The 25,305-nt window shown below is 39.6% G+C and overlaps 1 protein-coding gene across 4 annotated transcripts in view; it reads left to right on the forward strand.

Annotated features, from left to right (window-relative positions):
- The window catches only part of DPYS (dihydropyrimidinase), a 116,170-nt gene that overhangs the window by 44,429 nt on the left and 46,436 nt on the right, over positions 1 to 25,305 (forward strand). For 3 of the 4 annotated variants that reach the window (XM_069080920.1, XM_069080918.1, XM_069080919.1), the window contains exons 5-7: positions 1,120 to 1,276; positions 4,542 to 4,683; positions 7,606 to 7,748. In XM_069080920.1, the coding sequence (XP_068937021.1) occupies positions 1,120 to 1,276; positions 4,542 to 4,683; positions 7,606 to 7,748 (442 nt within the window). Of the gene's footprint in view, positions 1 to 1,119; positions 1,277 to 4,541; positions 4,684 to 7,605; positions 7,749 to 8,922; positions 9,601 to 25,305 lie in introns of those variants that run through there. The other variant, XM_069080921.1, reaches the window with a different exon arrangement.

The raw sequence follows: 25,305 nt of genomic DNA on the forward strand, positions 1-25,305 counted from the left end.
CTTAAGGTCATTGATGAGATGGTTAGTATCTGGAGGAAAGCTACCAGGACAGTGAAAGGCTTTGAGTCAATGCCATCAGAGGACAGGCTAAAGGCACTGGGGATATTTAGCCTGGCAAGAGAAAAACCAAAGGAGACATAATTTTATTCAGATATTTCAAGAGCTAGCACTTGGAGGAGGGGATTTAAGCTTGTTCTGTTTGGCCCCAGAAGGCAAGGCCAGAAGAATAAATGGAAATTGCAGAAAAGGGAGTTTAGGTTGAATGCCAGGGAAAACTTCTCTACGATTGTTGTTCAGTTATTTTTCAGTCACTTCTGACTCTTCATGACCCCATTTGGGGTTTTCTTGGAAGAGATACTGGAGAGGTTTGCCATTTTCTTTTTCAGATCATTTTACACATGAGGAAACTGAGGCAAACAGGGTTAAGTGACTTGCCCAGGGTCACACAGCTAGTAAATGTCTGAGGCTAGATTTGAATTCAAGGTGAGTCTTCCTGACTCCAGGCCTGGTGCCCTATCCACTGAGTCACCTATGTGCCCTTTACAATAAGAAGTGTCCAAAATGGCCATGGCCTGTCTTAGGAAGTGGTAAGTTTCCCCTCCTCCACAAGTAGGAGCTGGGTGACCGCTTGCCTGCTGTATTACTCCTTTCAGATGCCTTGCAGGTATGGGCTGGACTCTGAGATCCCTTTTATTTCTACAATTCTTGTATGGATCTGTGTATGACATGAACTTCTGTTTGAGCATACATCCCTGGCTAGGATTTTATTATCAATGGATGATACTTTTTTTGCTAGTGTTGAGTAGTTTAGCTGTTGTTGGCTGCTCATGTTTTAAAGAGAAGTTCTCACTGAATTTCAAGTACCCTTCTTCTCCAGAGAGAGCCTGTCTGAATAAGAGTGACAACATTTACAACCAAGTTGTTGTAACCCATTAGAATTCTATACCTCCCATGCTATGAAGTGTACTTCCTCAGAAGCTGTTAAAGGCAGCAGACATATGCATACATGAACTTTAATCCCACATCTCCTTTTGTTTCCTTAAGGGAAAGAGGAACTGCATATCCTACATTTATGTGCTAATGAAATTGCTCATTAATATTTGCCTTTGTACTTTACAGGAAAGGTGGTCTTTGGGGAGCCTATAGCTGCTGGTCTAGGAACAGACGGGACTCATTATTGGAATAAAGAATGGAATCACGCTGCCCACCATGTCATGGGACCACCTCTAAGACCAGATCCTTCAACACCTGATTTCCTTATGAATCTACTGGCTAAGTAATCATTCTTCAGAGGTCATGAACACAGTGCCCATGTAAAGTAGTGCAGGGAAGACAGCAAGGTGGAATAAGGAAGATTCAGAGTTCAGAAGGACCAAATTCAAATTCTACCCTTACTGTTCTATTAATTGCCTTTCTGACTTGGTCAAATCCCTTGATCTCTCTGGGTCTCAGTTTCCTCACAACAAAATGAGGAGATTGACCTACATCTCTAATGCTCCTTCCAGCTCTAAATCATGTGACCATATTCAATTCAATTCTATAAGCATTTAAATACCTACTATGTTCTGGGTACTGGGAATGTAACAAAAAATGAAACATTCTTCCTCAAAAAACTTCATTCTATAGGATCTTAAGAGTCAGATAGGTGGTACATTGGATAAAGCACTGGCCCTGGAGTGAGAAACACCTGAGTTAAAATTTGACCTTAGACTCTTACTAGCTGTGTGACCCTAGGCAAGTCACTTGACTATTATTTGCCTCAGTTTCCTCACTAGTAAAATGGGAATAAATAATAGCACTTATCTCCCAGGATTGTTGTGAGGATCAAATGAGATAATATTTGTACAGTGCTTAGAACAGTGACTAGCACAGAATAATACTTAATAAAATGCTTATTCCCTTCCCTTATATGAGTTCTTTATAGAATCTTACCTAGACTACCAGGTGTTGGTTGGAAGGTGTCTATATTTTCCAACTACAATAGGTCAGACACTTTTATTTCTCTCCCTTGAATCTCCCAGGTTTCATCTGTTTTACTTGCCCTTAGGGTGTTTGGAAAATCAGCATGGCTGGAAAAGATCTCCTATAAGAATTCTTAGACGGATGTATTCATACACCCTCTGAATTAGAAGAAATCAGAGGATTTATTTTGTTTTGTTTGTTTTTTTCTCTTTTTGGAGGAGGGAGGGCAGGGCAATTGAGGTTAAGTAATTTGCCCAAGGTCACATGGCTAGTTTTGTGTTAAGTGTTTGAGGCTGGATTTGAACTCAGTTCCTCCTGACTCCAGGGCCAGTACTCTATTCACTGTGCCATCTAGCTGCCCATTCAGAGGATTTATTAATAACTTACTCCTCTTTAATTTTGTTTCCATGTCCCTTTTAAAAAATCTTTTATCAGGGGTGGCCAGGTGGTGCAGTGAGTAAGAGCACCGGCCCCAGAGTTGGGAGACCTGGGATCGAATACGGGCACAGATACTTAGCACCACACCCAGAAATAACTGGCCATGTAACCTTGAGCAAGTTACTTAACCCCAATTGTTTAAAAAAATCTTTTATCCCCTAGACAGAGGTTTTTAACCTGAGGTCCAAAGATCCCTTTCAGGGGTTTGTGAACTTGAATGGAAAAAATATGTATATCTTAGTTTTTGCTTAGTTGTTTGACAATTAGAATTTCCTTTAATTATTTTAAAACATTATCCTAAGAAGGATTCCCTAGATTTTTGTAGCAGCAAGCTCCCTAGAATACCCAGGATGGCTGCTAGTACAGGTTCTTTGATCTGCTTTTCTAAAGTAAAGCAACTCAAAATGGGATAACAATCTTGCTTTAATCAATCAAACATATATCATCTACCTAGTTCAGGGGGAAAAGTCAGCACCATGAACTTCAGAGAATACAAACAGAAGTTACAAGAGAAAATAACACAATTCAGCAGACGGGGCTTCCAGCTGTCTGACCATTACATCCATACCTAGTTAGTTGCCAAAGAGGGAAGCACCAGCATCTGGGTTTTCAAAGCCTGGGGGATCAATGGCTGCCCAGAGTCTCATCTGGCCAAATCACACAACTCTTCCCAAAGTGAGCCCGAAAGAAAAACCTCACCTCAGGGCATATATAGCCTTCTCCTGGCTCAGAGAATGTCACAGCCCTCTTGACCCACTGCCCAATCACAAAGTAACAAGGTATGGGCATTCCTGAAAAACAAGCCTCATACCACAGGCTCCATGTGACCACATTCAGCCTATTGGGGACAGAGTATATTTTCAAATCAAGGAAGGTTCTCAGAGGCGCTTAAGCCTATCAAGGGGTCAAGGGGCAGGGAAGATCTTCAGATTCTCATTCCCATACAGCTTTACTGTACATAGGGGCCCATGATACACACATAGATGAAGAACCCTTGGGCTAAAAGCTCTTTGTGGTATTTAATTGTTAAAATATGTTTGAATTTTTCATTTCTAATAATACTAATCCCTTATATTACATTAGAGTTTTGCCAGGGCTTTCACACAGATTTTTCTTTCATTTCATTCTTACCACAATCAATCTATCAACCAATCAATTAGTATTTATTAAGAGCTTACTATGTGCTAGGCACCATACTAGATACTGGGGATGCATGAACAAAGAATGAAACAATTCCTATACAAAAGAAGTCTCCATTCCAATGGAAGAGACAACAAAGAAAGGAAGGGTGAAGAAAACAAGCATTTATTAAATGTCTACTATGTGTCAGCCTAAGCACTTTACAATATTATCTAGCTTGATCAACAAGAATACATCTAAATATATACAGAATAAATATAAAGAGAGTGAATGCAGGTATTTACAAAGACTTTAGGTAGAAGGTAATTGTTTTTTTTTCTTTTTGGAGGGGGAAGGCAGGGTAATTGGGGGGTAAGTGACTTGACCAAGGTCACACAGCTAGAAAGTTTGTCAAATGTCTGAGGTCAGATTTGACCTCAGGTCCTCCTGATTCCAGGGCCAGTGCTGTATTCACTGCACCACCTAGCTGCCCCTATAAGGTAGTTTTGGAGGGAGAGCACTGGCAGTTGGGGAGAATCCAGAAAATCTACATATAGAAGATGATGCTTGAGCTTTATTTTTATAGGAAAAAGAGTCTTACCAAATTTTAGAGTTGGAAAGCACTGATCCCATAAAGTTGACAAAAGTGATATTACTATGCCAAGTTAAGGGGGAGAAGCTAGGGGGGAGAGAGTTTTTATGAGTTTCCCCAAATCATACAACTGAAAGTGGACAGAGGTTAGGCAGGAGAGCAGGGATTCTAATTCCTCCCCAGTGTTCCTTCTATTGCATTGTACTTTTCCCAATGGGACTTTCTGAAAGGGTGACATACAAAAGAAAAAGACAAAATTCAAAACTAAATTCAGAACTAAAAGATGGATAGTTATGTTCTTGGTGAAGCCAAGTGCTCCCAGTTTGGTTATTTTTAAAATAGCCCAGGAGGAGGGTAGGGCCATTGGGACATGTGTCTTGAAAGGCCTAGTTTCTATGCCTTCTCATCCCCATGTCTTGTCTCTTTACAGTGATGATCTTACCACAACAGGGACAGACCACTGCACTTTCAACACCTGCCAGAAAGCCCTTGGGAAAGATGATTTTACCAAGATCCCTAATGGGGTCAATGGAGTTGAGGATCGAATGTCCGTCCTATGGGAGAAGGGTGTGGTAAGTTTCATGAGATCATGCCTAGACAGCCCCTGTCCTCCAGCCTGTAGCTCAGAGACCAGGGTAGATTAAACCTTTCCCAGAAAAGTCTTCTATTAGTTTCTACAGGGGCATTAAAATTAGCTCCCTCTATTATAGGGAAAGCCAGGGCACAGCTTTCTCTTTTGCACAGCTTGGTGACTCCAGTGCTTCATCACGAAGAGCTGTTAGAAGTTAATTAAGTTAATTATAGAGCAGATGATGCTAAGTATGTTCAAAGTCTTTGAGGTTATAGGGCCCTTCAGCCTTGATTTTCAGAACCTTAAACCCTAATGTATCATTGGAATAGGGACAAGAAATAACAAAAGAAGACTCAAATGAGACATATTTTTCACAATAATGCTCTCAGAAACCCACAGAGATGGCCTGTGAGACTCATGGATGCTGTCACTTACAGGTTAAAATTATCATCTGTGGACACATAAAAGTGATAAACCCAACCTAAGAACCTGAGCCTATAATGTCTCCTTCCAGAGATTTATAAACAACAAAAAACAATTCACAAAGGATTCAAATTCAGGTCTTCCTGATTCCAAGTTCAGTTATCTACCCATTCCATCTCCTAGTGACCTTATGCTTGTAGTGTTACCCACAAAATAGGAACAATTTAAGCTATGTCCACCTAAGTGCACTCTATATACCATGAGAAGTTTTCCATTTCAAGAAAACTAGAATGAGGGAGGGGGAGGGACATGTTTTTCTAGTGAGTTGGAATATCTATGGCCATTAGCCAAGGAGGAAGATAGATGGTGAAGTAGATAGAGGACTGGGCTTGAAATCAGCTAGACCCCAATTCAGATCTAGACTTAAAACACTACCTATGTGATCTATCTTTGCCTCAGTTTCCTCAACTATAAAACAGGGATAATAATAACACCTACCTCTGAGGGCTCTCGTGGGGATCGAATGAAATATTTGTAAAGCATAGCGCTTGGCACATAACAAGCCCTTAACAAATGCTTATTGTCTTCCTTCAAAACCCCTTCAGTTCCTGAGTGTGAGAGCAACTTCCAAATGTTCTCTCTTCTTCCTCCGCTGCCCCCCTTCAATTTCGTAAGGGCTGCTATCCTTTTTTTTTTTTGCTGTTGTCATGACAACATCATCCTGTTTCATTATCAACAACTTTAATTATGTGGCATAGTTCCTATTTATAGATTATTTTTCATTGATACCAGTTGAGTTTGGCAGCCTCTTGATAACACCCAGAGAATGGCCTCATTCCCATCAGGACCATGGCTCTAGGTCACCTTGTAGCATGAATGAGGTCTCTAGAAGACAAGGAAGCCTAACTATGGTTAGTGGGTTTTTAAAGAACTTCTCTTACAGAATATGGCACGTCTCCATCTCAGCATCTTCCTTCTCTGGTCTTTATCGTAGATTGATGGATTGTCCCTCTTATTTTTGGGGCCATAGCCATCTGAACCCTGACCGTACTTTGGCCTTTGAGATACTGGGTTTGCAAGGAAAAGACTGGACCTTCCTGAAACATGAGTCATGGAGAAATAATATATATTTTTTAATCAGAGGAAAGAGGATTTCAGCTACCCTCATTCATTGAATTACAGGGAAATGATCATTTTAATAAAAATGCAAAATATTGCCAGACAGGGACTACAGATGTTATTACTCATGCTTAACTGACTACAGATGCAGCTTCACTGCGATTCTGGTAAATGTGGAAGACAGTAAGATGATTTTTCCCCAAGGTGATACTCCCTATATGCCAAAGACACAGGATTCATCAGTGTGGGCACTCATTGCACCATCTCAGATCCCAACCCTTCAGGTGTTATAGCAGACCCTCAAATGTCAGGATTGTTGTTATTGTTATTGTTACTTTTTTCCCATGGTCAAAACATTCATCCCTCTACAGCTAATCTGATGAATGGGCCTCTCTGGGCTTAGCTAGGCTGATTGATCCTCAAATTCCAGGGGTGAAGTTTATTTCTGGGCCCAGATGTGGAAATTTTCCAGCTTGATACTGGAGTGGTTTGTCATTTCCTTTGCCAGCTCATGTTCCAGATGAAGAAACTGAGGCAAACAGGGTTAAGTGACTTGCCCAGGGTCACACTGCTAGTAAGTGTCTGAGGCCAGATTTGAACTCAGAAAGAGCTGGATTGGCAGAATGGCCAAGAACCCAGGGTGGCATCTATGACATAAGGAGTAGCCAGAGGAAGGCTTACCTGAAAGACTTGAACATTGACTCAGAAAGTTCAAGATCTTTGAACTTTGCACATGGTTGTACCTAGGGAAGCATTCATGATATTGCAAAAATCAAACTAAATTCTGAGCCCAGAAGACCTGAGTTCAAGGCCCAGTTCTGCTCCTTATTGCCTGTGTACAGATTCTTTGGGCCCCATTTTCCTCACCTGTAAAAATGAGAGGATTGGATTAAATAATCCCTTATAATAAAAAAAAAAAGATGAATTCCTGAGGTGGCTGTTGTGTTTCATTTTCTAGATCATGTTACAGTTATTTGAGATTAATTTAATATCCCCAAATCGACTGAGCACTATAGCATAAGATATTCAGTACAATGTAGATGATTAAGTGATGCAGTAGTTGGAACGCTAGATCTACAATCAGGCATATTTGAGTTTGAATCTTACCTCAGACGCTTAATAACTGTGTGATCCTGGACAAGTCAATTAACCTCTTCCAGTGTCAGTTTCCTCACCTGTAAAATGGGGATCAAATAGTACCTGTCTTCATGGGGTTGTTATGACAATCCAATGAGGATATATATATAAGGTTTGCACACCTTAAAGATAGTCATATTAATACTCTCAAAAGTTCATATTTTTGCTAATAGAATTCCTTGTAATTCAATTGTCATCCTATTTCCTTATTGGAATGTTTTTTTTTCTTTTTGGACTGTTACAGCATAGTGGCAAAATGGATGAAAACAGATTTGTTGCTGTTACCAGCACTAATGCTGCTAAAATCTTCAACCTCTACCCAAGGAAAGGAAAAATTGCTGTCGGATCTGATGCTGACATTGTTATTTGGGACCCAAAAGCAACAAGGTAAGGGACAAAACCACATACTTCTGGGCTTTATGGGGGACCAGGGAAAGGAATTGTTTCTCTATCATTCAACCAAGCAATCAATAAGTATTTATGAAAAGCCTACTGTGTGGCTGGCACAAAGGTAAGCATTGTGGAGACAAAGACAAAACCAACTCCTGTCCTCAAGGGGCTTGCCTTCTACTGTGTGGATTCAATGTGTTTACAAATAAGTCATTCAGAACATGTAAGAAGTAAATACAATGTGAATGAGGGGAAGAGGGAAGGTAGCCCTAAATTATTGCTATCGTTTGTCCTTTGTTCTCGAAGGGGACCATGACATCAGGAAGGTGATGCCATGACTTGCAAGTGAATTGGATTTAAGTGAGGGAGGGCTATGCAAGGTTACCAGCCTCACTCTCTCCTCTCAAGCCATCTGGGTCCAGCGTCAGATATCAGTGAGGACTAGAGACGGCCCCTGGTCATCCTAGATAGAAAAATCGAGAAAGAACTCTCGAAGGAGATGGCACTTGATCTGTACCACTATGGGCTCTTAAGAAGTAGAGAGGAGGGCGTCTAGGTGGCACAGTGAATAGAGCACTGGCCCTGGAGTCAGGAGGACCTGAGTTCAAATCCGGCCTCAGACACTTAACACAAAAACTAGCCATGTGACCTTGGGCAAGTCACTTAACCCCAATTGCCCTCCAAAAAGCAAAAAAAAAAAAAAAGTAAACAGGAACATGTCAGGCTTGAGGGACAGATTATACAAAGGTAGGAGATGGGAGATGACATGTCCTATGCATCTTGCAAATTTGTAAAGTAATTAGATTGTATGGGGCCATCTCCCATCATGTAACATATGTAGAGATCCTCAGACACTTCTGAGACCTTACATTAGAAGAAATCTATATAGATAACTTAGACATGTTCATTTGTATTTTATTGACTAAAACAAGTGTTCCAGGCCATTTCTCAGAAATTTATTGTATATGAATTTATATGCATATTTTATTTGTGATTTAACCAAAGACCTAGAATGCAAATGATAGAAATGTGGGGAGCTAAGAGGAATAATACAAATCTAGGGCAGTAGGAGCTTAGATTTCGAGATAGAAGTGAACTTGTAGGCCATTGAGCCAACCCTCTTGGGTTGTTTTTTTTGTTTTTGTTGATGGTTTTTGTTTTTTTTGGACAGATGAAGAGCTGAGGCCCAGAAATATTAAGTGACTTCCTCAGGCCACACAGAGAGCATGTCATACAGCCAGGTCCTGTAACTCCAGTGGTGGTTCTACTATGGTCTTTTGCTGTAAAAAAAAAATCTAAATGGGAAACTGGAAACTTGGAATAACTGCATACATTTTTCTACTTTAGGAAGTAAAAAATAAAATGGCTCAATAGAAATTACATTCAGTTTGCTTCTAATAGGGGACTGAATTCATCACTTGGACTCATTCGTAATCCAGAATTCCCTTGCAAGTCAGTCTTTCTTTTCTAATTTCCATTGTTCTATGGTGATATTGGAGGCCTGTACACAGAACTGAGAAAACCATGGAATAGGGACTTCAGCAGCTTTATCTTACCTTATTAAGCTTTTAAGAAATGGGACAACCATGGTGAGCCTCAGTTTTCATGCGCTTTAATGCTAGAATGGTGTTATTGCTAGAAAAAAAAGTAAGTAATGCTTCAACAAATTTTGTATAAATAAGTACCGGACCTAACAATGGTAGGATCTGCCATTATTCAGTAAATTACTATGTAATTGGGCAAGTCACTTAATCTCCATGGCCCTCATTTTTTTCATCTATAAATTAGGGTGATATATTGGATGGCCTCTGAAGTTTCTTTCCATTCTAGATCTATGATTCTATAAATGTCTGTTGTGAGTGAAACTGTAATAGGCACTGTGATATATGATGAAGAAATATAAGGCAAGGTCCCTCTCCTCCAAAAAGCTTACTGTTGAATTCCTATTGATAGAGTACAGCATTAGGATGCACTTTTTGCAGCTGATTGAGAGGTCAAAGTGGTAACATCATCATTTGTCCACTGGGTCAACTAACAGAGTAGGGCCATGTTTGCCTGAAGATAAGACCTAGACATTGAGGCAAAGTAGAAAAGACATTCTCCTTTGACATACCTCTTTAGGCCTCCTATGAATAGAGATCAAAACATGGCTAAGTGGGAAGATCTCCCAATTTAGAAATAGAAAATTTGAATTTGAATTCTGACTCTGCTGCTTACTAACTATGCAACTCTGCATAAGTCTGGTCACTTGCCCTCTCTGGGCCTTCATGCAACAAATGAAGGGTTGGGACTAGATCAGTGGTTTTTAGAGTCTCAGGGTGCCATTAAATTCTAAGTAAGTTATGACTATTGATAATTACTATATTAGAAGTTAAAATATCTTAGTATTGTTATGAAAATAATTTTGATCTCACAAACCCCCTGGAAGGGTCTTGAAAACCCCTAGGGGACCCTGGACCACACTTTGGAAGCTTTTGGACTAGATAATCACAGAGGTCACTCCCAGCTCCACAATATGTGATTTCCACAATCTGGTAGCAAGTATACATAGTTGATGGGCCACAGTAGTAGCATGATGCTACTTCTAGCCTTTAATAAAACACCTTAGTCTACTTCTTATTGCTAATTCTGTAATTCATGATATGGAATATACATATAGCATAAATTTGTAATTCACAAAAAAGGTCTAAAGGTGCTAACTGGTTAGCATTCAGTGCCCCAGTTATTTTTTTAATAGTCAATTTCAAAATGAGAGGGTTGGGAATCAGTCACAGTAGACAAAAATAATCTCTATGGATATCCACTCTGTGGTGGATAGAGTGCTGGACCTGGAGGAAGGAAGACCTGAAATAAAATCTAACTCTGTGACTCTGCCTCAGTTTCCTCATCTATAAAATGCAGATAATACTATCCTCTATCTCCCCAGGTTGTTGTGAAGATGAAAAAATGAGATAATATTTGTAGAGCACTTTGCAAACCTTAAAGTGCTAAAGAATCTCTACCTATTAATATTATAATGAACTAGTAATGATCACTAATATTATAGAACAATTCTCAATAGCATGTAAGCTTTGCAAGGGCAAGAGCTACTTTATTTTTGACTTTGTGTCACATTTGCATGAGGTGTATGTTTAGGGCCTCACATCTCATAGTAGAAGGTCTAGATTCCCCAAAAGAACCATCATGTGATTACACTCAAACTATTTCATGGTCCTAGTGGATAGATCTCTTTTTTTTGGGAGGGGAGAAGGGAAGAAGGAATACATTTCCCCAGCTCAACATTTTAGCTCTTCAGCCCCAATCAGTTCAATTCCATTTACACAAATGGGACGTTCATAATAATGGCACCTTTAGATCTTAAACATTTATTTAGCAAAAATAAATAATACTATTGTAAGTCCTCATGTATTAAAGCAAATGTAGAAATAATAAATACATTACAGCTCAAGCATAAACCTAGATCTCACTCTTCCACCAACACACTCCATATCTGTCAGGGAGAATGGGTACACAGAAATCTGTCAAGGAAGCCCATGAAGGAGGAAGAGCCATGCATGCAGGGTAATTCCCAACTCCGCCAGCTTAGATGTTACTGATCCTACCTACAGGAACATCTACATCCTACACAATCACTTCTTTACTAACTGGTGGTCTGTCTGCTCATCTTTATGCTCTCCAGCTGGGCAAATCTGATTCTATTCTGGACCTGATAAAGCAATTGTAAAAGCTTTCAACTTACAATTACCCTGAAAAGGGTGTTGAAAAAGTGCTGCAGTATTGAATTGGCAAATGGTTCCCTTTAAACCAAAGAACTGCAAATATCCTACGGCTGGCTCTCTCTGGACCATATAGATAAGAACAAGACAGCTTATTAAATGTGGATAATAATAGCTCCTGGAGCACGTAGGTGGCACAGTGAATAGAGTGCCAGGTGTGGAGTCAGGAAGACTCATCTTCTGGAGTTCAAATCCAGCATCAGACACTTACTAGCTGTGTGACCCTGGGCAAGTCACTTAACCCTGTTTGCCTCGTTTTCTGCATCTGTAAAAGAAGAAAACAGTGAACCAAACCACTCCAGTATCTTTGCCAAGAAAACCCCAAATGGGGTCATGAAGAATCAGATATGACTAAAACGATTGAATAACAATAGCCCCTACCTCCCAGGGTTGCTGTGATGATTTGTTAAAATGGGATGATATTTCTAAAGTATCCACTCACCAGGATACTGTGTCATTCAATCTAATTGGAACAAATAGAGCTCACAACAAAACACCTCAGGTTTGACTCTATGATCAATGATCCCGGTCAGCTTGTCTCCTACCACAATCTTCATTGTCCAGCTACATCTCAGCATTTCCTCCTATTCAAGAAAACAACTGCAAACCCTCTATTTCCTCCTCCTCCCGGCCTTTACTTTTTCAAACAAGAAAAGGCGGCACTGACAACTGGAGCTTGGGAAAAGCTTCACCTCCCCTGTTGAAGGGCACCAAAGGCAATGGCTGGAACTGGAGCTCTTTTCCAAACCAGCTCCACTCTTGATTCAACTAACCAGAAACTTAGAAGCCAAAACTTTCTTGTCAGCTGAATATTCTTGTTGCTTATTTCTTCCAACAGCTGTGATGGGGTTGTTTTCCCAGCCCCTTCTGTATCATTCCTGCTCTGCTCAGTTCTTCAATTGTCTTCAGCACACATTTTCAATGCCTTAAATCAGAGCATCCGGGTACTCGAAATTCATCTTTCCCTTATGAGGTTAAAAACTCAGCAAATCTCCACTATGAAATCAAGTTCTTATTTAATCATCCCTTAGTCTCCAAATAGATATGTGACTTTTTCATTTTATGAGTTTTATCCTCTTAAGTCTTAAAAAATTACATGCAAATGAGTGGAGGGACCACAATGCTCTATAGCTCCAACCATTAATCAGTTTTCAAAACAATCCTCCATCTGAGTCTGTCCTGCAAACTGTTTCTTCATATTCACATTTTATCCATTTTTAAGAAATGAAAGTTCTTTCTCAGTCCCCTTTAACCTATCAATCATTCATATACAAATCAGGCATCACCCTACATCCTTTACAAGTTTATTTAAGCCTTCTGGTTTATGCCACAGTCATTTTCTGCCCTAAATTTCTAAAATCCTAGTTGGAATGTATTACTTTACACACATATTTTAGCAGTTTTTTATTAAATCAGAGTTCTTTTCCTAATCTTTTCAGGCATCAAACTGTTCAGTTGTGAAAGAGGCAATACTTTATATCCTTTACTAGTTGATTTTCACTTTTTATTTACACAAAAGTATTTTTTTTGTATTTCTCTTAACATCACACTGGTCCATATGAAAGGGCAATGCCTTGAAGGGACAGTCCCTTACATTTTTAACCTCAGCATGAAACACAGTGCTCAGCACATAGTGGATATTTCATACATTTTTATTAAATGAATGATTGACTGAACCAAACATTAGAGGGCTGGTTATCCAGCTGTTAAATTATCTCATTGCCTTCTATCTTACTTTTTGGCTATGACCCTGATCTGGGGGTCTTGAATGGTTGAAGTTATTTGTACTTAACTTTTCTATTTATTACTAGTGCTCATAAAATTTTGTTTTTAGGAAAGAGATTTAAAGTGTTAGGTAGACAAAGAGTTTGGCATAATTTGTGTCTTTGAGCTGACTGTATTTTTCTGACCAAGCTTTTACATTTCTAGTGCTGTAATATGATAGGCATTGGGGGCTAGCCCATAGGAGCCTGGCCAAGGCAATGTCTTTCAGAGTTCAGGTGGCTCCATGAGTCACTGGGACTAGATAAGGTTTTTTAAATGGTTTGTTTGGCTTAAGGGGATAACAGTACTCTCAGAAAGCACAGGATGTTTTTTTAAAAGTTATCTTTCCTACAACAGAGGAAAGAAGCAGTGAATGAAAATATTAATCTATTTTAAAAAACAGCTTCCAGATATATAGGAATAATTCTGTTTTGCATATGTATAGCTCTCAATCCTTCTCCAAAGTGCCTTCCCACACATCCTCTCATTTGATATGTGGTAGAGCAGAAAAGGACACTGACTTTGGAGTCAGAGGACCTAGGTTTGAGTCCCAGCTCTGCTTGTATGACTTGGGCAAGTTACTTCTCCCAGAGCCTGTTTCCTCAGCTGCAAAATGATAGGGTTGGACTACATGACCTCAAAGTTCCCTTCTAGTTCCAAATGTATGATCACAGAAGGCCCACAACTAAACTGTCAGGGAGTTATCAGTCAGTAAGCACCTACTATGTACCACACACTATGACTAGGAATACAAAGAAAGGTAAAAGATAGTATCCTCTCTCAAGAAGCCTATAGCCCAATGGCAGAGGGTTGGATGGGGAAGGAACAACATGCCAACATCTCAGGTACAAACAAGATATATACAAGATAATCGACAGAGGAAAGGCACCAACATTAAGGGGTTTGAGAAATGCTTCTTGTAGAAGGTTGGATTTTAGCTGGGACTTGAAGGAAACCAGGGAAGCCTGGAGGCAGAGATGGGAAGGGAAGACCATTCCAAGCAAGAGGGAGAGAGGTTGAAAATTCCTGATGTTGGGAAAGGAGTTGTCTTGTGTGAAGAACCACAAGGAAGCCAGTGCCAGTGGATCACAAAGACATGGGAAGTGTAAGGTATAAGAAAACTGGACAGATAGGAAAGGGTTAGGTTATGAAGGACTTTGAATACCAAAGAGGAAATTTTATATTTGATCTTGGAGCTGATCGGGTGCTGCCAGAGTTTATTGAACAGGAATCTGGAAGATGGGGAATGACATAGTCAGACCAAGATTTTTAAAAACCCATTTTGGCAGCTGAGTGGAAGGTAGAATGGAGAAGGGGGAGACTTGTGGCAGCTTGTATTTAGGGTGGTAGCACCATCTGACTGATCAGGAAATTGAAATACAAGAGGTAAAGTATCTTGTTTATTGCTAAACAGTAACGGTGTTGGGACTGGAACACAGATTTTATGACTCCTAACCCAGTACTCCCATCACTATACCATGGTGTCTTCCTTAAGTAAAAGCACCAGAATTTTATTGTAAATTTAAGAAATTACTCAAAGGAAATTAGATGATGTAATGACAAAAGAGATCAATAAAATTTTGGACTTTTTTTTTTAAAGGAGCCACACTCAATGTTTAGTTTAAGTGTACTGACAGAATGATTCATGTTTCCTGATCTGCTAAAAAGTCGATAATATTTTATGCAAATATAGTTGGTATTCTCACTCCTATTATTGTGAAGGAGTCCAATAAACCTTTCCCTGTAATTTTTATTTCAAGTAGTCCCCAAAGTCTTTGACATTTTTTGATGCCTAAACACTCTTCCTTAGGACCCTGTAATGGTAAGGGAATCTGAAGATCTTCCCTGCCCCTTAATGGGCCCCACTCAGAGCCCAACAAGAGAAGCTTGCTTAGGGGAGGTTTGTTTTCCAGAAAGGCCCACACCTTTTGCTACTTTGTAATTAGGCAGTGGGTCACAAAGGTTGTGATGTCCTCTGACTCTGGAGAAAGATATATATACTCTGAGGTGAGGTTTTGGGACTCACTTATGGGAAGAGTTGTGTGATTTGACCAGATGAGACTCTGGGCAGCCATTGAACCCCCCCCCTGCTTTGAAAACCCAGATGTTGGTGCTTCTCTCTCTGGTAACTAACCATGTATGTATGTAATGGTCAGACATCTAGCAGCCCTGTTTATTGGTCTGTTGAACTGTGTTATTTTCTCTGTATTTTTTGTCTGTTTGTAATTTTTGTTTGTATTTTTTGAAGTTCAGGGTGCTGAGTTTTTCCCCTGAACTAAGTGAATGATATAAATGTTTGATTAAAGTAAGACTGTTAACTCTTTTTGCGTTGTTTTCCTTTAGAAAAGCATATCAAAGAACCTATGCCAGGTTCTTTGAGTATATTAGGTCATTCCCGGTATATTAGGGTATTACAAACCCCTCTCACTGCCTTTAGTTTCCAAATTAGGTTCCAGTATTGCATTTGGGCATTATCTTCCTTAGACAATTGAACAAGGAGAAATGGCCTGAACTGTGAATAATGCACTTACTTCATTTACCATATATTGTTACTTTGAGGGTATTTATAGACTGTGATTATGTCTCTTTGAGTCATCTGGCTTCTGGACTACATAAATTTAGATCCCTTCGTTTCTCACAAGTTTTAGCTACTGGTTTCTGTAACATTGCTTTGTCCTTTGTTTTTCTTCTCCATTTTAAAGTGTTGCTTCTTAATTGTGTGTCAAGATCCAGGTGTGTTTCCCTCCCCACTCGTACCTCAACCTCTATCACAGTCTATCCCCAGAGTTTACATATTACCTACCTTATTCTTCTCTGAAATTTTCTTCAGTTCAAATCTGAGAACTGTCTTAAGGACAAACTCAGTGTTTATGTAGTTTTCTCTTTTTCATTCATCTCTCTGGATTTTAAATCCTTTCTTACTCAATTGTCCTTTATAAAATGACTATTAAGGAAAATTGAACATTGGTATTTCCTTATATTTAAGTTTAAGGGTACACATGAGCAAAATGTTTAGCTTTTTAGTGCTCATCTTTTTTTTAATACATTCATATATGCAAATACATATACATGTTATAGGTATAGGCAGTGTTGTTTGCTGGATAAAGAGCTGACCTTAGAGTCAATAAATTCTGGGTTCAAGTCTGATAAATGATAAATTCTGGCTATGTGACCCTGGGTAAGTCACTTAACTCCTTTTTGCTCTGGACAGTTCTCTAAAATGTAGGGAAGGGGTTGATCTGCATTGATAGAGGAATTTCTTCACCAGAGAACTTTTGTTGTTCAGTCATTCCAGTTGTATCTGATTCTTTGTGATCCCATTTGGGATTTTCCTGGCAAAGAAACTTGAGAGGTTTAGCTATTTCCTTCTCCAACTGATTTTACAAATGAACTGAAGCAAACAGGTGTTAGTGACTTTCCTAGGGTCACAGAGCTAGTATCTGAGGTCAGATTTGAACTCGGTAAGATGAGTCTTCCTGACCCCAAGCCTGGCATTCTATCCAATTCACCATCTTGCTGCTCCCTTTTGAGAGTAAAATCAGAGATGCCATTCTAATCACTATCCATATGTTATATGACACATATCTCTCTTTATTTACATTTAGTCTCTCAGTTTATGATTTAAAATACGTTAAATTTTTTACTTGGTTTCATGATATTCAGTTAACTCTTATGGTCTCGTCCTTAATTACTAGTCAATGGCAAAAATGGCAAAAATTTTCTATTCTTTATTCTTGAGGAATTGTAGCGCCTCATTTAGTCCCCCTTCTCCACTTGGGGGACTTGCTAATCAGACATATATGGTATTCCTTCATCAACAAATCAGTGAAGCTTCCCAGGATTTCTCACATGACTGCCTGTGAATCTTGTGATAGTATATTTAATATTGGATGAAAAGGACATTTGAATAATGGTATTTTCAAGGAATCAGCTTTATGGAGAAATGCATGACCATGATAAGAAAAGTAATACGTTGGACAGAAATGTCCATTTGAAAAAAAAATTTCTCTGGAGTTTGACAGTTATTAGACTCTCTTTTCTTCAATGGGTGTACATAATGTGAAGAGAGCAGGCCATAGAATCAGGGAGACCCAGAGTTCAAATCTCACCTCTGACATGTACTGGCAATGTGATCCTGGGCAAGTCACTTAATCTTTGAGTGTCCAGAGTACTTTTCTTGGATTATAAAATGTAGAATAGGTGTTGATCTGCATTGATTGGGGACATTTCCTCAGTGGGAGCATTCTACACTAATGAAATCATGTCTGATCTAACACAAAACAAAACAAACAAACAAAAAGTACTCACATAAGGACCAAGGATACATAGGGAGTCAATCTAACTATGATCTATCGAATGCCAGTCAGTAAATTAACTTTCTTCTAAATTAGGCAGGTCATGGCCCTTTATAACACGAATTCCTATTTTCTAAAAAATTCCATATATGCTAAATGCAGTGTTTAGCTTCTTTCTTTTGTGGTTTAATTCTCCTTTCTTGCTTTTCTAACCATTTTTAAGAATCTCACATGAGGCATAGAGGCAATGAATTAAGTGCTGGGTTTAGAGTCAGGAAAATGTAGATTCAAATCCTACCTCTGATACTTATTGACTGAGTGAGTAGAGACAAGTTATTTAACTTCTGTATCTCTCAGGCAACTCCATAGGACATATCTTCTAAATCATAGGTAGGTATTCCCACATGTTTATATAATAACAAGCTGGGGTGGCCTCTCCCATTACAAATCCCCAAGTTATGGAATCACATAGTCCTGGGAAAGTCTGGTCTCTAAAGAGAAGTAGCAGACTCTTTGTTTTTTCCTCCTCATTATCTCTAGTTCTATACAACCTCACCCTGGAGGGTTTGGTTCAAGTCTAGAGTCTTTCCTGAAGGGATTAGAAAGGTACTCAATGTAAAAGGTATATTATATGTAATTATTTAATAGCTATTTTTCCTCCACACAAAAGAAATACTTAAAACATAAAAGGTTCATAAGTACACATTGACAAAGACTTCAATAGTAACTCATAACTCCTATCTCACCCTTTTAGGAGGTAGGTACATAAAACATGGAAACATGAAACACTTAGTGGGGCTGTCATAGAGACAGCTCACCTTCACCTTGATTCTGCACTGTCCAAGCAGTTCCCTCAAGACCTATATTTTCTGGTCATCTAGTGCATGGATTGATCTCACTTTCCTGCGGGTGGTCATCTCTGAAAAGGGTATAGTTGCCTATACTCTTACTGCCAGTCAACTCTGACTGCAAAACTCAGGAACTCCTTAGATAAACACTTCTGAAGATACCATCCCTCTTGACTGCTGTTTGGTCACCTGTGCTCGGGGAAAGAAATCCAAAGCAGAAATAGCAGCTGGGGATATGAGGTCTGGGCTCATTCTCTCCTTGACAGCATATGTATTTGCTACCATGGGAGAATCATTTCCATAGGTGCCAGCAGCAGAAAAGGGAAAGTTAAGAGAGAGGCTCACAGAGGGTCAAAGTTACTCCTACTAAGTCTACTAAGTGGGCTGCTCTTAGTTCATTGTCCAGTTCTCTTTGATGAAACCACCTTACAGTTGGAAGCCAATCAGAAGCCTCTGGTTGTGCATGTCCTTCATCCAAGGTGAGAAACTCCAGTCCTCTCTGCTGCTTAACCAAAACATGTGCTCCAGTGAATCACTTCTATTATATTCATAAAACTATAAGAATTACTTTCATATGTCCAGAATGACAATTTTCTATCAATATCATCATCGTACTCAGATCTAAAACCGTGACCTAAGTGGAGAGGAGTGTGCCAGGGTAGAAAGGCTGAATTCAAAGAATGATGAATCTTGAGTCAAGAGGAAAGTGCTTTTATCATTGTTTATACAAACAGTGAGAGACCATACAGATAGCTGAAGGGTAATAAGCCACAGAAGCAAGATATAAACAGGCCTGAAATGATTGGAAAGTAGTGATTGATCAAAAACACCTGTTAGAGTGAAAACAAGAAAAGAGTGAAATAAAGACTATGCCCTGAAATCGGGGATAAAAAGAAAGACCAAGAATCATGAGGGTCCAAGAATCCATTAAAAGAGAGATCCTGATGCATGACAGGATATTTTGCCAGTGATATTTTGAAGTAGGATAATAAGATCATAATGTCTATCTGGATAAGACCTCAGAAGTTACCTAATCCAATTCCTGCACTTCAGGAAGAGTAAACTGTGGTCCAAACTTTGTTAAGATCACAAAGAAGTAGCAGAGCTTAGATATGGACCCAGGTTTTCAGATTCAAAATCTAGCACCCTTTTCCTTGTACCAAACTTGTTGAAATGAATTGAATTAATCTCTTTACTTCAATGTTCTCATCTATAAAATTGTGATAATAGCACTCATCTCAAAGGGTTTGTTGGGAGGATGAACATATTTAAAGAGTGTTGCCAAACTTCACAACTAGGCAGTATAGTGGATAGAGCATTAGACTTGCAATTGCTGATTTTAAATTTGACCTTTGACACTTACCAGCTCTGTAACCATGGGCAAGTCACTTAGTTCCCCCCCCCCCATGCCAAACTCTGTTTGCCTCAGTTTCTTCATCTTTAAAAAGATGGAGATAATAATAGCACCATCCTTCCCAGGGTTGTAATGAGGATAAGATGAGATATTATTTGGGCTTTTTTTGTATTTTAATGTGTTGTTTTATTATTTAATGTTAATAAAAATACATGTTACTATGTAACAAATTTATTTTGAAAGATTTTGATAATTGTATTTCAATATAATTGGTTAATTTTGTAATATCATGTATTTTATATTATACATTTAAACACATTATTCTAGGAAGGGGCCCATAGGCTTCACAAGACTGACCAAGGGGAATAAGATATTATTTGTAAAGCAATTTACAAGCCTTAAAGGCCTATATAGATGGCAACTATTATTATTGTTTATTGTTATTGTCACAGTCCTCAAGGTCTATAGAAATGTCAGTAATGATGTTTATTACTGCCTCTGCCCTGTTCAGCTCCACAGTAATCACTATTACTGACCTTGGCTTCCACTACCTTTCACTTCTCCATTTCCTGAGGCCTACAACCCTGTACCCATCCTTACCCTTATCTGGAAGTTCTGAATTAGTGCTATTTGAGGGCCATAGGGAAAGATTGAAAGGAGCGAGGTGGTCATCAGTCTCTTCTATCCATTTTTGTTCCCTGGTGTCTGTGTATTTTTTAAATGGATGATTTTGTGGTAATTGAGCAGCCAAACTAGGGAAAAAAGAACAGAGTCCAAGGACAAACTAAAATATTCTCATGAGATTTATTGAAAGCTACTGTTGACATTGGACCAAGGCCTCAGCAGGGAATGTTGCAGTTCTTCAAGTCTATGTCTTGAGGGGGACCTCCACTAGCTGACTGGGCGACTTTGGTCTCAGATCTGGTGGGAAGCAGGGAAGGAAGGGGAGGACAGAAGAAGTAATGGGAATTAGGGTTAGGGTGTTATAGTGATGCTTAGCTGGTTTTCCTTACTTCCCAGGGTCTCTAGAGCAACACTGGTGGAAACAAGGTGTTACAAGTTCCCTCCTCTCCCAAATTGCTACTGTGGGATCTCAGCATTGTAATCGCTTGAGGGAATAAAGGAGAAAACAGTCTGACATCCTGTGGTTGACTGCAGATTTATTGGGCCCATGCCGACAGATAGGGGTCCCTGCTCTCATGGTCTGATTTGGGCTTTGTGAAACATTAATCTCTCCATTTCCCGGCCTCCAAGGCACAAATGGCCATTAGCTCCTAAGGGAGTGCCTGGTCAAATGAGGAGGTTAGACTAGATGGTCTATGAACTCTTCCAGTTCCTGTGGGCGCAAATAGAACAAAGGTGTCATTAAACTTATTTATGCTTTGGATTTCTGATTTAACTCAATGTCTCTGAGCCAATCTCTAGACCCTAGAGCATAAGTTCTTAATGTTTCTTGTGTCATGCATCCCTTAAACTATAAACTCCTTATCAGAAAAATGTTTTTAAATGTGTAAAAAAAACGAGAGATTACAAAGGAAACCAATTATATTAAAATGCAATTATCAAACTGTCAAAAACAACAACAACAAGAAAATCCTAACCTACCCCCACTCCCCCACCCCCTGAAAAACAACAGTTCACAGACACCAGGTTCAGAGTGGCTTGTGTAGACCATGGTATTGATACAATAAACAGGTTCAGAGTCACTTGGGCTCTCTTGCATCTGTAAGTTGGGTCATCAATGAAAGGAGCTTTGGACTTGCAGGGAGGAAAACCTGGGGTAAAATCCTGCCTGAGACACTAGTTCTGTGACCATGGGCAAGATCTCTTAACTCTCATGTGACTTTAGACAAGTCAATCAATTGACCTCCACTTGTCTCAGTTTCCTCAATTGTAAAGTGTTTATAATAGCACCTACCTCTCAGGGCTGTGGTGAGGACCAAATGAGTGAATATTTGTGAAGTACTTCAGAAACATTAAGTCTCTATAGAAGTACCAGCTATTATTATTAGTTCACTCTCACCCAATTCTACCATTCTAACTTACCGTTCTATTTGCAATTGTAGAACTGAGCTTTTTGCTAAATTCTAAAATCTTCTTTAGGTCAAATTTCTATCAGGAGGGTCCCTATCCCAGTTTTGGCCAGGGCCAGGACCCTCAGAGAACAGGACTGACTCTAGGGGGAAGAGCCGAATATGACTCAGAGGTTTTGACCCAAGGTGAATGGGAGTAGTAGAAAGGGTGCTGGATTTGGAGTCAATAAGACCTAGGTGTAATTTTCACCTCTGATACTTACTATCTGTATGATCCTGGACAAGTCACCTCACCTCTATATGCCAGAATTCCATCATGAGTAAAATGGGGGACTTGGTAACCTTCTGAGGTCTGTTCTAGTGTTAACTCTCTGATCTTATCATTAACAGAAATAGGAAAGGAAGGAGGAGCTGTTTTAATTGAGCTAAGTGACCGTGGTATATAGAGCACTATACCTGAGCTCAGATCCAGACCTCTGATAATTAACTGACTATGTGATCCTGCTCAAGCATCACTTAACTTCTATCAGCCAGTTTTCTCATTTGAAAAATAAGGATTAGGGTGGCAAGGTGGTGCAGTGAATAGTACCGGCCCTAGAGTCAGGAGGACCTAAGTTCAAATCCAGCCTCAGATACTTAACATTTACTGGCTGTGTGACCTTGAGCAAGTCACAATCCCAATTGCCCTGCCCTCCAAAGAAAAAGAAGGATAACAATAGCACCTACCTCCCAGGGTTGTAGCGAGAATAAAAGGAAATAGTATTTGTAAAGTGCTTTCTAAGTGCCAGCCATCATTTTGAGGGAAGGGGATGAGTTTGGTTTGAGCTATATTGAGTTGCAGGTCTCAGTATGGTACTTCAGACAGTTGTAAATGTAGGTCTGGTGCTCTGGGGAGAGGTCAGAGCCAGAGACATAGATTTAGGTGTCATCCTCTTAAAGGTGATAATTGAAGCAGTGGGAGTAGATGAGATCACTTAGGGAGCACATCTTAACGATTTTCTCAGGCAACATTTGACAGCCCGAGGGTGGGAGCCGACTGTTGTGACCTCAGGTTAAGAATCAGCATGACAGGTAAGCCTGGAGACTAAGGAAGTGAGGCAGTTTGGGGTTTTAGAGAGGGTAGCATTAACTTGCCTGAGTACAGAGTCGTTGGATTTGGGTAATGAGACAGGTTAAGCTAGAAAAGGGAAGGGGTTGCTGATGGCGTAGGGAGAGGTCAAGATCACAGTCAAAGTCAAGGGCAGATTCGGGGGGGTGGGGGTGGGAGAAGGAATGGAGAGATGGAAGGCAAAAGGCTTCTTCTGGTCAGCCTCATAATGGTTTTAGGTTTATGCTGTGATCGAAGTAACTTTAATAAAAGGCACTCCAAGTAAGTGGCATCACTTCCTGAAGAGAACAGATTAATTTGGTGGATTTTTTTTCCTCCCTCCATTATTAGCCATATGATGAGATCATTTAGAATAGAAATTCTTAACCCTTTTTGTGTCATGAACTCCTTTAGCAGCTGGTAAAATCTATGGACCTCTCCTCAGGATGATGTTTTTAAATAAAATAAAATACATAGGATTAAAAAAGAACCCCATTATTGAAATATGGTTATCAATTTAAAAAAAAAGGTTTCATAGATCCAGTTTAAGAATCCTTTATATAGGACTGGCTAGGTGAAGAGAACACTGGCCCTAGAGTTGGAGGACCTGAGTTCAAATTTGGCCTCAGACACTTAACACTTCCTAGCTGTTTGACCTTGGGCAAGTCACTTAACCCCAATTGCCCTGCCTTCCTGTCTCCAAAAAAGCAAAAAGCAAAAAAAAAGACTCTTTGATATAAAGATGAAAGTGTCCTTAGAAATCATCTAGTCTGGGGTGGCTAGATGGCGCAGTGAGTAGAGCGCCGGCCCCGGAGTCAGGAGGACCCAGTTCGGTTCCAGCCTCAGTCATACCCACACAAAAAAACTAGCCGTGTAACCTTGGGCAAGTTACTTAACCCCAATTGCCCTCCAAAAGGCAAAAAAAAAAAAAGGAAAAGAAATCATCTAGTATAACCCTCTCATTTTGCAGGTGAGGAAACTCAGGTTTGGAGAAATTAAATGATTCTTCAAGGTCACAATGAATCAATTGGTCAGTCAACAAGCATTTATTAAAAACTTACTATGTTTCTGACATGATGCTAAGATCAAGAGATGCAAAAAAAGACCAAAACATTGTCCCTACCTTCAAGGAGATCACCTTCTAATGGGTGAGAAAATATAAACAGAGTTCATAGAAGGTAATCTCATTGGGGAGAGTCGCTGACAGCTGGGGAGAGTGGGAAAAGGCAAGGACTTGAACTGAATTTTGAAAGAAGACAAGGAAATTAAAGCAGAGGTGAGGAGGGAGAGTATTCAAGGGATGGGGTGCAGCCTTGCAAAGGCACAAAGCCAGAGGTGGATTGTTGTGTGCCAGGAATATCAAGTAAGCCTGTTTAGCTTGATTGTGGTGGGAAGAAGATTGGAATGCAGGTTTTCTTGCTCTCAAAACTAATGTTATTTCCAGCATATCATGTTGCCTTTCCTAGCTAATAGTTATTCAGATTTACATTATTCTGCAACATGTTTTGTTTTGTCCGAACCTGTAGTTTCATTGGCACAGGGATCTTCCAGTACAGGAGCTCTCTTTGCCTATGCAGATTTGCAACTAAGTTCTAGTGACCTACCCAGGTCAACTGGGAGGTTAAGTGACTTGCCCAGGGTCCTTTAGTCAGTTTGTGTCAGAAGTAGAACTTGAATTCAGGTCTTCCAGGTCTTTCTCTCTCCTAAATCATGTTGGCTCTTTAAGGTTTACAAAGCACTATTTTCCAAAAGAACACTGTGGAGTGGGTGGCAAAAATGTCATTATCCCCATTTTACAGAAGAACAAACATTGGTTCAGAGGTTAAATAACTTGCCCGAAATTGTGCCTTTCATTAACAGAGGTAAAAAGCAAATAAACAAGTCTCCTAATAGAAATTTGACCTAAAGAAGATTTTAGAATTTAGCAAAAAGCTCAGTTCTATAATTGCAAATAAAATGATGTTAGAATGGTAGAATTGCGTGGTAGTGAACTAATAATAGCTAGTATTTCTATAGAATCTTAAGGTTTATGAGTTTTTCCACAAATGTTCGCTGTTTGCCCTTGTCATAACCCTAGAGGTAGGTGTTATTATGATTCCTGCTTTACAGTTGAGGAAACTGAGGGATGCGGAGGTTAAATGACATCTAAAATTACACATGGGAGTTAAAAGATCTTGATTTTTTTTTTTTTTTGCTCTGTATGAGGTGACCTTGGGCAAGTTGCTTCATTCTTATGTGCCTGTTTCCTCAGCTGGAAAATGAGAGAGGTTGGATGAGATGACCTTTCTGCTCTTGCTCAGTAACTTGTACAAAATGCTATCAAGTTGCTGCATTGAGATCTAAGCACTTCCAGCAAAATCCTGAAGGGGGTGCCCACCACCCACCACTGAAGAGCCT

Source organism: Petaurus breviceps, unplaced genomic scaffold (genome assembly GCF_028583685.1).
Source record: "Petaurus breviceps papuanus isolate PSGF00001 unplaced genomic scaffold, PetGlider_PUasm1.0 98, whole genome shotgun sequence".
Taxonomy (NCBI): Eukaryota; Metazoa; Chordata; class Mammalia; order Diprotodontia; family Petauridae; genus Petaurus; species Petaurus breviceps.